The sequence below is a fragment of the Falco punctatus genome (assembly GCF_963210335.1).
Source record: "Falco punctatus genome assembly, chromosome: 7".
NCBI classification, from domain to species: Eukaryota; Metazoa; Chordata; class Aves; order Falconiformes; family Falconidae; genus Falco; species Falco punctatus.
Genome location: NC_137587.1, coordinates 18,082,237 through 18,095,429, shown reverse-complemented (window position 1 = coordinate 18,095,429; position 13,193 = coordinate 18,082,237). Strand labels below are relative to the sequence as shown.

At 40.8% G+C, this 13,193-nt stretch overlaps 1 protein-coding gene across 3 annotated transcripts in view; it reads right to left on the bottom strand.

Moving 5' to 3' along the window:
• Positions 1 to 9,450: 9,450 nt before the first annotated feature.
• Positions 9,451 to 13,193, bottom strand: part of GREM1 (gremlin 1, DAN family BMP antagonist) — an 11,085-nt gene continuing 7,342 nt past the window's right edge. For all 3 annotated transcript variants that reach the window (XM_080394288.1, XM_080394286.1, XM_080394287.1), the window contains exon 2: positions 9,451 to 13,193. In XM_080394288.1, the coding sequence (XP_080250414.1) occupies positions 12,638 to 13,192 (555 nt within the window). In that variant the 5' untranslated portion in view covers position 13,193 and the 3' untranslated portion in view covers positions 9,451 to 12,637.

The window sequence follows — 13,193 nt, the reverse complement described above, 5'->3', positions numbered from 1 at the left end:
ATCACACAATTCATAGCTAATCAAGATAGTGCCAATCAACCATTGAGAATTTTACAATTATGTAATTAGCTGAGCAGTAAAATTTTAAATTAACTTGTTATGAAAAGCTTGACCCCACAAATGGCCACATAAAGTGATCTCCAAAGGACCACATATGATAGTTCAGGGAAACATTTTTAAGTTTTGATGTCTATATTTTTTATCTTTCCCTTCTCTTACTAATCTCAAAAAATGGCAACGATGATGTTTGAAAGTGCTCTTTGCCAATCTCACTTGCAGCATCTGTAGCAGTATGTTGGGCTGGTGACTGGTTATGAATCAGACAGAAGTGTGCTGTGCCCATTTTATTTTTTTTTAACCTTGAGCAACTTTGATTTCGACTGAAGTATTGATGAGGACTGACTGTGCTAGTTTTATATGTGATTCAGAGCAGTTGTAATGACCCTGTCTTTGAGACGCGTAAGGTACGATGCAAATGTCCCGAGGAGGCTGTGCCTTCATGATGTGGGATAATAGGGATTTAATTATAGATCACAAAATGCTTTCAGATGTTTGAGGTGTATACATTACCAAAACTTTGTTACCCTTAGGGTCTGAAGTTCAGCAATTTTAAAGATTTGAAAGATTTTTAAAGATCTGAGAATTCGAAAGGAAAGCACAATGTGAGGTGTATTCTCTGACTACAGAAATTAGTTCCTAGAGGATGAATAAGAGACAAGAGTCGAAAGAAAGAGAGAGAGAAGGTGTTTCACCATGTGAATTTTGCTCTCTTTTTTCCTGATTTAAAATCATCATCAGAAGCCCTTATATAATGGTCTCCCCCACCCCCATCGGATGATGCATTCCAAAACTCCAAAATGACAATGTAGATCCAAGATGGGTTTCTGAGACTGCTTCATGCACCCACTTCTGAAGCTGCCATCTTTATTGCTTGCAGACAATAGCATATTTTTGAAATTTTCACAATACCACAAGAATATGTCTTCTTTCTACTCGTTGCTCTCTGGTGATACTGCCACAGAAAGCAAGTTACAGGACCGTACACCATGTCCTGACAACAAAAAGAATGCCTTGTGATTTTAAAATAAGTTTCTCACCTCTTTTAGTCTTAAGCGTCTTCTAGAATATCAAACCAAATCCATCTGCAAGCCTATTGTGAAACTATTACATTAATAAAAAATGTGAAGGGAAATCACAGTTTCCAGAAGCTGAGAGAAGAGTTAAGATTCTTACAAAGAGAATAACTTGCATATGAATCTAAAGATCCTATTCAAAGCCAGGCAAAAAATCTGGATATGTTCCAAAAGCAAGATTCAATATAAACTCGCTGCACACTGTGATGTTAGCATGTCCTTTCCTTTGAGCAGCACTGAACAGCTGAGAATCATTCACCTTACTTTAAACAGACATTTTCTGAGAGAAAAGGGGCAAAGGCGATATTAATTTTTAAGCGATGTGAGCACAAGAAATCTGATGCCCAACTGCCCTTTTTTGCTCCTGGGATTGTGTTGAGCCAATTCCCAAGGCATCCTTCTGAAAATATATCCTTTGGAAGAGGGGAAAAAAAAAAGGCAAAACCCACCCTCTTGGACCCTACTGTTTAAGTTCCTTGTGTGAATCTTCTGGTTTGATTTAGGAATGTGCTGCTTGGTTCCCATGTGCATTGTTGTTGTAGTATTTACTTAGGAAGGAAAAGTGAGCATACGGTTCACGCCTCAACCTTGTCAAGCTTCCCCCTTACCAGCTTGAACCGACACCATACAAATTCTGAAAGGAAAGGCCACAGACAAAATTAATCATAAACATTAACCATAAAATATTACCCTTGACCCTACCAAGGGGCAGACCTCTAGGAATAACATCCTGCTCTTTAAGAAAATAACATCCCTCTCCGACTGAGAGGAGCAGACGGTCTCATCTATGCATGACAGCCGTGCTGACCTGTGCCTCAGGGAGCAACATCCGATTCCAGCTCGGAGGGTAATAAGCACTCCAGGCCTTACATTGCCGAGGTCCTTCCCCAAACACAGCCCTACATAGAAGCTTTGGGAGCTTGCACCATCTGCCTAAAACAAGTCCTGTCCAAGGCTGTGTGTAAGGTTAGGGTTTTATGCAAAGCCAAACAGACTGAGGCTGAAGCTGGAAAAAACGGAGCTGCCACCCCAGCTTCCAGCTTCTTTTGACCCGAATGAAAACTATGTATATATTTCACGTTGTTGTACCAACAATGAGCCCTGAGGAAAGGCTACAGTCTGTAGCTCCTTTGTAATGTTTCACGTGAATAGCCTCTACGCTTAGTTTATGCTTAGAAGCACAATCCAGAGTCTGGAGAACCTATTTCCACAGCTATCAGGCAGTACATTGTTCAGCAGGAAACTGAATTAATTAAGCCTCTGAAATCTTAAAAACCCAGAACCAAAACATATTGCCCAATAGTAATTTTATTTGGAAAAGAAATAATAGATCAAAGAACAACTTACCGTATTGCAGGTCACTGGAAATGAGACCTAGGTGCCTAAATCAAGCAAGACCTGCAACAACACCAAATGGAGCATTTCCTAAATATCTCAAAAAATCTGGGCGTAGAGCAATAAACCAGATTGCTTCCCAGGCGATGTTAGTTGTACCAGCACTGCCAGTGAAACTGCAGCAGCAAGCTGCTGAGCTTGTGTCAAGGGTGCCCTGCAGGTGTATAGTGCACTCCTCCCTGAATTCATTCCTTTGCCAGCAAGGACAAGATGGAAATAGCACCAAACCCCACTTTGCAGGGTTTCCCCTCAGCATGAACCCCCTCCTCAGCGTCACCTCACCAGGTGATTCTGGTCTTTCTTTTCCCCATGTGTCAGCCCCAGGTGGAAGCCAAGCTGCGTTTGGGACAGGCGGGTTAAGTGGGAAGAGAACCAGGGTGTCATTCCTAAATGTCAGTGTGCTCAGCAACGATCTGATGTAATCATTATAGAAGATTAAAAGAACATTTCCCTGATAACCCTTTTTTTTTTCCCTATGCTGGGACAGAAAGCAGGGTTTGTCTCACCCATTGAATGATGCTAATTAAATAAACCTCATGCTTTTGCAATTAAATTATTGCTGGTAACCATGTTCATGAGGTTAAAACTTATCTGGGATTTCTGTGCTACCCTGAAGTGCAGCTATGCCCCCAGCAAGTGAATGTGACAGATTTGATAGAGGTGGCAGAGGTTACTGCAGTGTAATCTGCTGGATAAATGCCTTGAGGTGAGTGAATATTTTCACAGAAATTGATCAGTACTTGACTTGTACTGGCGTAGTCTATTCATACCTAACAAATATAACTGTACTCTACCTAGACGGCTTATTTCTGACAACACAATACAAACTGAGTATGCTCCTCCTTTCACACTAACGCCAATACATCTCTCCTGTTATTAATAAGCTATTTATACACGTTCTGACAGCAGCCTAGACCTCATCTTTGAGAGTAGTACCTGACGCTCGTATTTCTTCCCTCTTGCCCTCTGTTTCTTTCCACCATCCATCACACTGACTCTTACTTCCTATCCTCTCCTGTGAAATAGACACTACCTTCTTTTTTCACCAACAGTAAAACAGATCAAGGTGGTTCCATGTGTTGGTAAAGATAAATGTCGAGGCTAAAATCTTTCCTTGTGTGGCTTCCATTAAATTTCATTGGGTAGCATTTGCACACCTTTTAACCATGATGCACAAGGGCTAGTGTTGCAAAAGATTTTTGGAGTCTCATAACACCATGCCTTTTTAGGAAACCAGTGCTTCTGCACGCCTTTTAATTGAAATCAAATGGCATTTAAACCTCCCTATGTTTTGTGACTTGGTTGTCCTGTCTTTTCAATCAGACCTTTCTCTAATGGTACAGGTGGTATATTATGTCAAGGAGAGGATTGGCAAAACACGCCCTGGAATGATGCAAACAGTATTTCAATGTCAATGTGATAAATATAGTAGACTACATTAAAGATGTTTTAGCTCTGGAAATGTAGCAAAGATAAGGAAGAAAAGACACAAAGATGCATTTGAACTTAAGGCAATTCTCATTGGAAGAGTTTTTTGCTTTACCCAGCTCCTGTCTTGGGGTGAGGTCATGGGAATTCTTCTCACTTGTCATGGTTATGTGGCAGGAAGAGTATTTGTTACCATGTATCTGTGTATAACATTTTGTTCTCGGTAATGAACCGAAATATTTGGTTCTGAAGGAAGAATTTTTGTTCTGCTTTACAAAGGAGTTTCTTGCAAGGATTAAACTGGGTGGTAGGGGAGTAGGGAGGCGGCCGACTCCTGATAGCCCACGGACACTGCCAGTTTAAGAAGACCTGGCAGGGTGGCAGTTGTCTCAGCTGGCTGAGCAGTGGCAGTTTCATCAGCAAAGTTGCAAATGTCTTTCCGAGGAAAGCTGACTCCGACTTTTTGAACTTTCAGACTACTGGGCTGAGCAGAGTGAAAACAATTGTTGAGAGACATCATGCATGGATCTAAGGGACAGATGGCTGTGAACTATGCCAAAGAATTATGATAAGACATTCAGGCTGCATACCAGGATTTTTTTCTGTTTGTTTCTTTTTAATCATTGATCTTGCTCTACAGTTTGTTCTCAGTTTCACTTGCTTTTCATTGTTTCTCAGTAACAGTGAATATATGAGATATTCTGCTAAAAACCTGAGGCCGCTTAATAAGCAGCCATAAGCTGAGTTCAACACACATTTGCAGAGCAATAGCCTCCTTGAATGTGAAGACTGAAACTGCAGGCAAGCTGGATGCCTCTTGGATGTTACGGTTTCTCAGAGGCTATCACTGGTGTCCGTTCAGTGGCAGGTCTCCTTTTAAGGCATATTCTGCACAAAAAGTATCCTAAAAGCAACTTAATGGTGAAATCGAAGATCTACGTATATTACACTCTCAATGCAAGGGAATGGATTAACTTAACTTTCAACTCCTGCTGCTTAATTTTGATTTAATATATTGTCTTGACTTTTAATAAGGTTATTGAAAGATAAAAGCATATAAGGAGCTGTGCCACAGATGCGACAGTCAGAACTTCATATGCAAAATAAAAAGAGACATTATAATAAAAAGAAAATTGAATGTTGCTTGTATAAAATCTGGCTTTGTTTTGATGCATAAAACAGCAAACACTGTTCCACACTGAGGTTTTCAAGAATGTCTTAAGTATACAACGCTTCTGATGCCACCCCGGTTGCCTATATATAGATCTGTCTTGTGTAAAGAATTTAAAAAGCATTAGAATGGAGAAATCAAAGAGACAATAAATTTTAAACCAATCTTATTGTCTGCAGCCTAAAGTGTTATTAAGATCAAAGTGGAGCAAACATCTGGCATTTGCCTTTCTGCAAAAATTAGATCAAATTACCTACCATAGGATTTAGATCCATTCAGTAAGTTCTTTCCATTGTACACATAGTTTTCTTCTCCTTTTTATTTGCTAGACCTAACTTAACGCCCAAATGCTAGCTCTTCACTCATTTGGAGTTGAAATAAATTAACAACAAAAATACAAATCTATGTTCCTCATGAACATCTGTTTCCTAAGGAGCATTCAAGGTCCTTCAGATCCTAAGGAGAGAGGTTCAGCTAGCCTTCAACTTTGCCATGAAGTGTAATTGTCTAGAAACAAACTTTACTGAGTACGCACAACCGGGTGTGTGTGTCCCCCCAAAAAATAAGTTCTTCATGCCTACTGTTGCAATTATTGTCATTGTTGGCTTTATTCTATACTAATCACTCATAAAGTGTGTTGTTAAGAAGCTTGGCACACTGGCCTAAACTTTTATGGGTAAACATATCAAATGTACATTTTTCAGATGTCTAAATATACTGATGCATTCCTAGGCTTTTGGTACCTTTGTTTAGAGAAATAAATACATGTATGTTACATCTATAGAGCATAATTTTTTAATTATCGGAATAAAAGAATACACTAATACAGAACTGGGATTGACAATAAGTCTCTTTTCTTACCTACAGAAAAGACTGTGCCTTTATATCTCAAGAAACTAATTACAAAACATAGAGAATCAGTAAAGTTTAATTTAAAGGAAAAACAATATCAAGGTCTGCAAATTCGTCATTAAATAAATCAAACAAACTTAACAGTGCTCTGTAGTGGTGCCATGCAATAACTATAAAAATATGATGAATGAATTTGAGTGTTGCTGTCCCAGATGAGCTGTAACTGACACACATTAATTCTTTCCAATTGCTTTCTTGCTGGAATCCATACTGATATACTAGACAGAAGGATAAGATATAGCTCTCAATTATTCTAGAGAGAGATGGAGATGTTATTTTAACCTTTTTTCTTTTGATCTCTTGTAATATGAATTGGAATATGGCTGTTTCCATAAGGCATTCTTTAAAAAAGAAAGGCAAACATGGCGATTTCAAATTTTATTTGCAGAACTTTTACTGGGAGTCAATGTAACTCCTCCATTTGATTCATGCCCAAGCTATGTGATTTACATCTGTATCACAGCAAGTAGGAGTTATTGCTTATCACAACTTAGAAGTTTGGGGTTTTTTTAATGCAAACCCAAACGTTCTTCTTTTATGTCAGTATATAATTTGATCCTCATATCTTGCTCCTTGATCATTCAAAAAAGGCAGATCGTGAATTTTATTTTCAATATTTTTAGAAAATAATAAGAAAGGGAGAAAGTGACAGTTAAAATTTCTTCCCCCAGACCCATAAAAGCTAGAGGAGAAATTCAGGCAGCCAGAAGCCACACATTGTCAAAGGGCACCTTAAAGTCATCAGCTACATTCCCAGGCAGGCAGTGCAGACAGGCTTCAGATGTTTTTATGAAGCTGCGTTACAAGGTAGCACCAAAAATCTGCACTGGGATTCGTTATGATACCTGTGCATTGCTGTGTATTTCTGGTTTCAGTCTCAGCTGATAAAAAAAAGAAAAAAATAAAGCAAGGTGTCTGAATCTTATTACAGTTAATCTTTTTGATACCTTAAGGCCAAGATCTGATGATTATTAAAAATATGTACCAGTGATACCTCCAGTGTTTTGACTAAATCCAAATACAGATTTTTCTTCTCCCTGAAATTTTAAATTATGCAGCTCTTCCCTTCAGAAGCTGTTGTTTAGTGCAATCATCCAACCAAGCAGAATGACTCAGAAAAAAATTTTGGACCTTCTTCTGCTGATACTGACTGTTGTATTTCACTAATTAAGAAAGTGGTTTCTAAGGCAGGTTTGAGTTATTTGGAGCAAATAAGATGCATGCTTTTTAAAAAGCAAAGGCAGAGTGTGTAAGGGGATCATTGGGTTAAGCAAATCAGCATTCTTGTCTCAGTCTTCTACTAGTGTCTCAGTGCTTCTCCTTTAAGAAACCTTTTGGAACTAACAGTTTTAGGTTTATTCCTGTACACTGGATAGCACAAAGAAACACCAGTCCCCTACAGTACAGTTATCTACTGCTCCTTTTTTTTTTTGTTTTGTTTTGGGTTTTTTTGTCCTGTCCCGTCCCCCACTCCCCCGCCCCCCCCCCGCCCCCCCCCACCTCAGGAGAAGGTAAACTACAAGGTTAAACCACCGCCTCATTTTTGATGGAGTCCCTTTGGGACCCTTTTGGTGGGTCCCCTTTCCCAGCCAGGCACCGCCGCTGACAGGCAGCTGGAGCGGAGCCATGGCGCTGTCTGTTCCACTGACCCATCCAAGGCGCACCGTACCTACTGTGCGCATGTGTTGCTCAGATGTCTTGCACATGCTCGGCAAATCTGACATGCTCTTGATGCCTCGGTCCTATAACGTGTGTGTGAATCAACTGCGCAGCACATGGGTGGCAGAGCACACAGAGAAACCCCAAACAGAAATCTAGCCTGCATCACTGGGGAGCGAGAAAAAAGAAGTCTTATTCTCTGTGGCCCCGACCAAAAGCTGATTAAGGTGTGTGAATTCCCTCCCTGTTATCTTCTTTTGATCAGTGTAATTCTCTATAAAGTACACAGGACTTTGCAGTGAACGTATCTCCAGTTCAAAGCTGGTATGTAGGCCAAATGCAAATTATAATGAATGTCTGAGCTTCTTAGCATATAAATAGTAAGACCATGGTACTACAGAGTACTAGAAAGGTAAGCCCAGGAGTTTTTTCTTTCTGTTTTAAATATTCAAATGAAGATATATATGCACATCTTTTTCAAGGAAATTTATTCCGCCCAGCTGTGCCCATATCTCAGACCGGAAAAAGTCAATTACCTTCTAAAAACAGTGATTTTAATGTTGTTAGCCTTTCAGTAAGTTTCAGAAGCACAAAAAAGCTAGAAGAGAAAGAAAACTAAACCAAAACAGCTTTAAAAGACCTCAAACAACCAGGGCTACTAGACTGTTCAGCTCCATTACTGTGCTGGACTTGATGACCTTAGAGATCTTTTCCATCCTAAACCGTTCTATGATTCTGTGAAGGAAGAACACACCAGATCTTACCAGCACCCAGCTTCTCAGGGCTGGAAGCGGGACACCTGACCCTTTTCTCTGGTTATCTGTGTATGCCAGAGGAAAACACCACATGGTGGTCCCTCATACGACTGTATATCTGACGTGTGTCATTCAGTTCTTGGAACTAAGAGGTGTACATCTGGAAATTGCTGGGCTTCTGTCATTGCCGAGAGGTTTACGTGGATCAGAGGCTGTTCTCGGAGCGGCTCAGTGAGGTGGCGGTCCCTGGCCTAGCAGCTTTCTGCACCAAGGCCGGCAATGCCACCGCTGCTGCGGACAGCAGGGCTGTACAGGGGTCTGTAACGACTGACCCACTCCCTCACACATGGGACAAGGTGGCAGGTTGGAAAGGTAAAATTTGCATCACCCCTTGCCTATCTCCCACTGGCAGGGAGGGAAGCCTGAGGGAACCCGTTCTCAACGTGGTTGCCATCCTTCCTCAACCCTGGCCATGCCCAAGTGCTGCCAGCGGGGTCAAATCCTCCTGTCCTCTTTTCTAATTATTTGTCACCTCCTCTGCCCCTATTTACAGCTTGTGACATGCTGTATTGTAAAGGTGTTCCTTACTCTTTTTTTCTAAAAGTGGGAGCGAACTGCTGACTAGACACAAAACTGAGAGAAGGTGTAAGGCAGGCACGCTGGCTCCAGCTTTAACTGTACAACAATTCAAGGCTGATTTATATTTTGAACTGTCACTATATGGTTTACAAGGGGAAAAGTGTGAGTAAAGATTGAGATTTTTCCTTCTATAAATTGTGGAAGGGTGAGGGGGAAGTGACAGATCTCATTTAAAAACCTTATTGAAGTAGCCGTGTTGAATGATGGTGCCATTGCTTGTCTCTGTGTCTCACTGTCATAATGTAAGCCCTTTTATAATTAGAAGAAACCACAGAAGTCAGAGTAAAGTACAACAGATCCAGAAAGAGCTGGAAACTTAAGGAAGAAATTAAAAAAAAATCCAACAATAGACATGGGCTGGAGAAAATATTTTATTTATTTGTTACTAGTAGTTAAAATGACGTACAAAATGCTGGGAAGAAGAAACTCCAATTCTATTCAGCTACAAAATAATTAAAACTTCATTTTAAACCAAGTTTTGCTTTGTGAGACCGAGCATGAAAATACTGCAGCCTTAGGTTATATAGTCCATTGTTTTTAGAATAAAGCAGACATTTAAATACATATTGTGGTTGATATTAAATATCTCGTATAATTGTAAGTTAGCAGAACTTTCTTACTCTCAGGCAATAACTAGCAATTCATAAAAGTTCTTTGTATAAAATTTACATATTGGGGGGCAATCTGCCTCAAGGGGAGTTCCATCATGATCTGTGCACAGGCTGGTTTGGAACATAAAGATTTGTAAAACTTTTATCAATTTTCCTTCAGAATGCTAGCCTAATCTCAAATAAAGCAGTCAGTAATGTTTGAAGGTTTGCTTAATGGCTAAGGGTTTGGGGACATAGCAGTCGCTGTAAAAAACAAAGGGAGTTTTGCTGTCAACTTCACATGAAGAAAAAAAAAATCATTCTTAAGGTGTTCCCATTTCTTGAGCAGAAACCCTAGCTAGTACAAAACTTTCAGCAATGGCTGAGATTGGCCCTTTCCCCTGCAAACCAACTCAGAAAAGTAATTTAAAGGAAAACAACCCCTGCCTATGACCAGTGAAAGTGTATTTGTATTAATAATAACATTAAATATCCTTATCTTTCTGTTTAACTATTCATGTTCCACACAGTGGAAATCTACCTCCTGTAATTCCAGATTTTAAAACTGGATTTTAAAATCCATGAAGAAATGTGTCAAACCTGCTGAGTCAGACTACCCCAGATGAAACGCATTTTAATAATATCAACCAACGAGTTGCGATCTCTTAATCTTACAAATGCAGACCTCACAGCAGTGGATTTTACAGCAAAAATATATTAATTGCAGAGATGCAGGATATCACCAATAACTATGTGGTGCATTGTGCAACAGCTGGGGCATCTCCTATAATGAGGACACGCAGGATGCATCTGTGACATGCCGCTCACTGTGTATTTTTCTCTTTGGACGTGTTAGTAAGAGCACAATTGTCTTCCTCGGCGTTCAATGGGCAGAAGTGCTGTCAAGATAATCACTTTGTGGCTGAGAGAGGCATCTGGTGTTAGAGAGAACAGTTACACCGAGAGCAGGTACTAGAGGGTATTGCTGCTGAATGGGGAAACCGAGTCCTGGACTATCCAAGCTTCATCATACAATTAATGCAGACCTAACTCCCATTTCACTCACACCAGTGATGTCAGGGTTGCTTTCAGGCCCGGTACTGACTCTGGCACAGGAACACGCCTTTCCTTTGGCACCCACCCACACCCCCCGAACAGGGCGGGCTGGGGTCCCACAGGCACAGGCGGGAAGGTCCGCAGCACCTGGTGAGCTCTTCAGCACCGGCACGAGCAAGCTGCACACCATGTGGTACAAGGTGCTGCCAGCCAGACAACCCCAGGCTTCCCATCCAGAACCCAGGAAAGCACGGGCAACACGCATGGAAGGGCTGCCTCCCACAGCCCAGGGTCCCCCTCCACAGACCAAATCCTTGGCAGGACCTCTCGTGCTCCTGCCAAACCCTACAGCCCTGACCAAGTTTAAGCTCCTAATCCTGAAGGCAGGATAACCTCACAGGTGAGATTCATCGACCTGTTGGAAGTAGCATGTCCCCTTTTATGTTTTTTCCCCCCAGATGAGAGGGGCAGTTAGCCCTTAATTTTCAGGAAATTCTCTTTACTTAGTCCAAATCCATTTTAAATGCAAGTCTGTGGTAAAAGATATAAAAAGAGGATTATTGCTGGCAAAGTTCTGCATCTCTTTTTCAACAAACTGCATGCCTGTGGCAAAGCTAAAATAACAATAACAATGCAATGTTTACTAGTCATGAATGTCGTGTCTTTTGTCTCTTGTGTGGTTATTGCATTTGCAGTCACATGATGCTTGTTTTAATTTTTGCTTTGCTCTTTATGTACTAAATTACTGCCATTCTGTACTTGATCTTGGTTAGCAAGATTTTTGTGCTGTGGTTATGTATGGTTTTTATGTATGTGTGTGAAAAAGAGGAAAGAGTTCAGATACACACAATGAAGTATGCATACTCATTGTATGCACATATAGATACCAATGACTATAAGGTACTGCATATACATATATATGTGGATATGAAGAATAACTGATAGCAGAAATACAAGACATGAAATGTTCTAGTGGCACAAGAATGGGTTTTGACTGACTGAGAGAGCCATTAGAATTCAGAAGTATATTTATAGCCTTGTATATAGTTTCTCTTTAATTTATGTAATATATGACTAGGTATATAAATTAAAGCAAAACATAAACAGAAGACAGTATCTCTTCCTCTGTGTCTTCCTATTTATGTATCTTTCCTTTTTCTACTTCCTTTTGTACTCTCCATCTACGTACTTTAGCCTTTTGCTTTCTAACTCGCTGTAGCTCTGTTTTCCATCCACCTATAGTGGCTTTTCAGCACTCCCATGTCCCCGCATTGTTCTCCAGACATGGCTTTTGGATTGCAGTTATGGTTGGTTTTTTTTGACGAAGCATGTTACAAACTCTTGATACAGCTGCTATTTCAGTGATGGTTTTGCTATGCTTTAAACTGCTTTTTGCCTACTTCATATTTAAGAATACATTCATGCTTCCAAATATATTGTCCTCTCACTTTGATGTTTCTCTTAATACAGTAAAAGCTAATAGCATAGCAGGTGAACATTAGCAGAAGCCACAGCTCCAGTTTCCCAGCAAGCAGCAAAAATGTGAATATACACTAGGAAACCTAATTCATGACTGCAGGTAAATAGAGTTTTTTCTTATTTCATACCTGTTAAATTTTTTTGTCGTAGTGAACATTCATATATTTGCTTGTACACTTCTGTTTTCTCCCTTGCACACAAACACACACATGCGTGGCCTTCCCTTACATCGATTTTTTTCTTGGGTGGCCGGGGGGGGGGGAGGGTGTTGGGGGGGGGGGGGATGTTGCTTGTTTTAGGTAATTCACTAGGTTCCTTTCAGTTTTGTCCAGCCCCCAAGGTATGCTAGTTCATGCCACTCACTCTCATGCTGGCAATGGCTGCATACAGTCAGAGTGCAATCACTATGTTTGTCTCCGTTTAGTCCAAGTCAATAGATATACACCGGCATTCCTTAACCCGGGTGATCCTTTTCTTCTTTCTTGGGGGCTGAAGCTCAGGGCAATTGAGTGTAACAGTCATGGTGGTGAACTTCTTGGGCTTGCAGAAGGAACAAGACTGGAAGGAGCCTTCTTCTTTACGGACATGCCTGGGGATGTAGAAGGAATTGCACTGGCCGTAGCAGAACCTGTTGATAATGGTACGACTGTTGCAGCCTTCTTCGTGGATAGTTTGTTTGAGCGGTTGAGTTTTACACCAATCCCGCTTTAGGTATTTGCGCTCAGTGATGTGCAATGCCTCCTGACTAGACTCCAGCACCTCCTCAGCAGGCATTGAAGTGCCTTTTCCCCGTTCTCGATGCCTAGAGCCTGACTGCTGCTGTGTTTGCATTTGCTCTGAATCATTGGGCTGATCTTTGTCAGGAGGAGGGATAGCACCTTGAGATCCACGATTCCTCTTTCTCCCTTCTGCTGTTGGTAGCAGAAATCCCATCAGCAGACACACAGCACCAATGGCATACAGTGTGCGGACCATC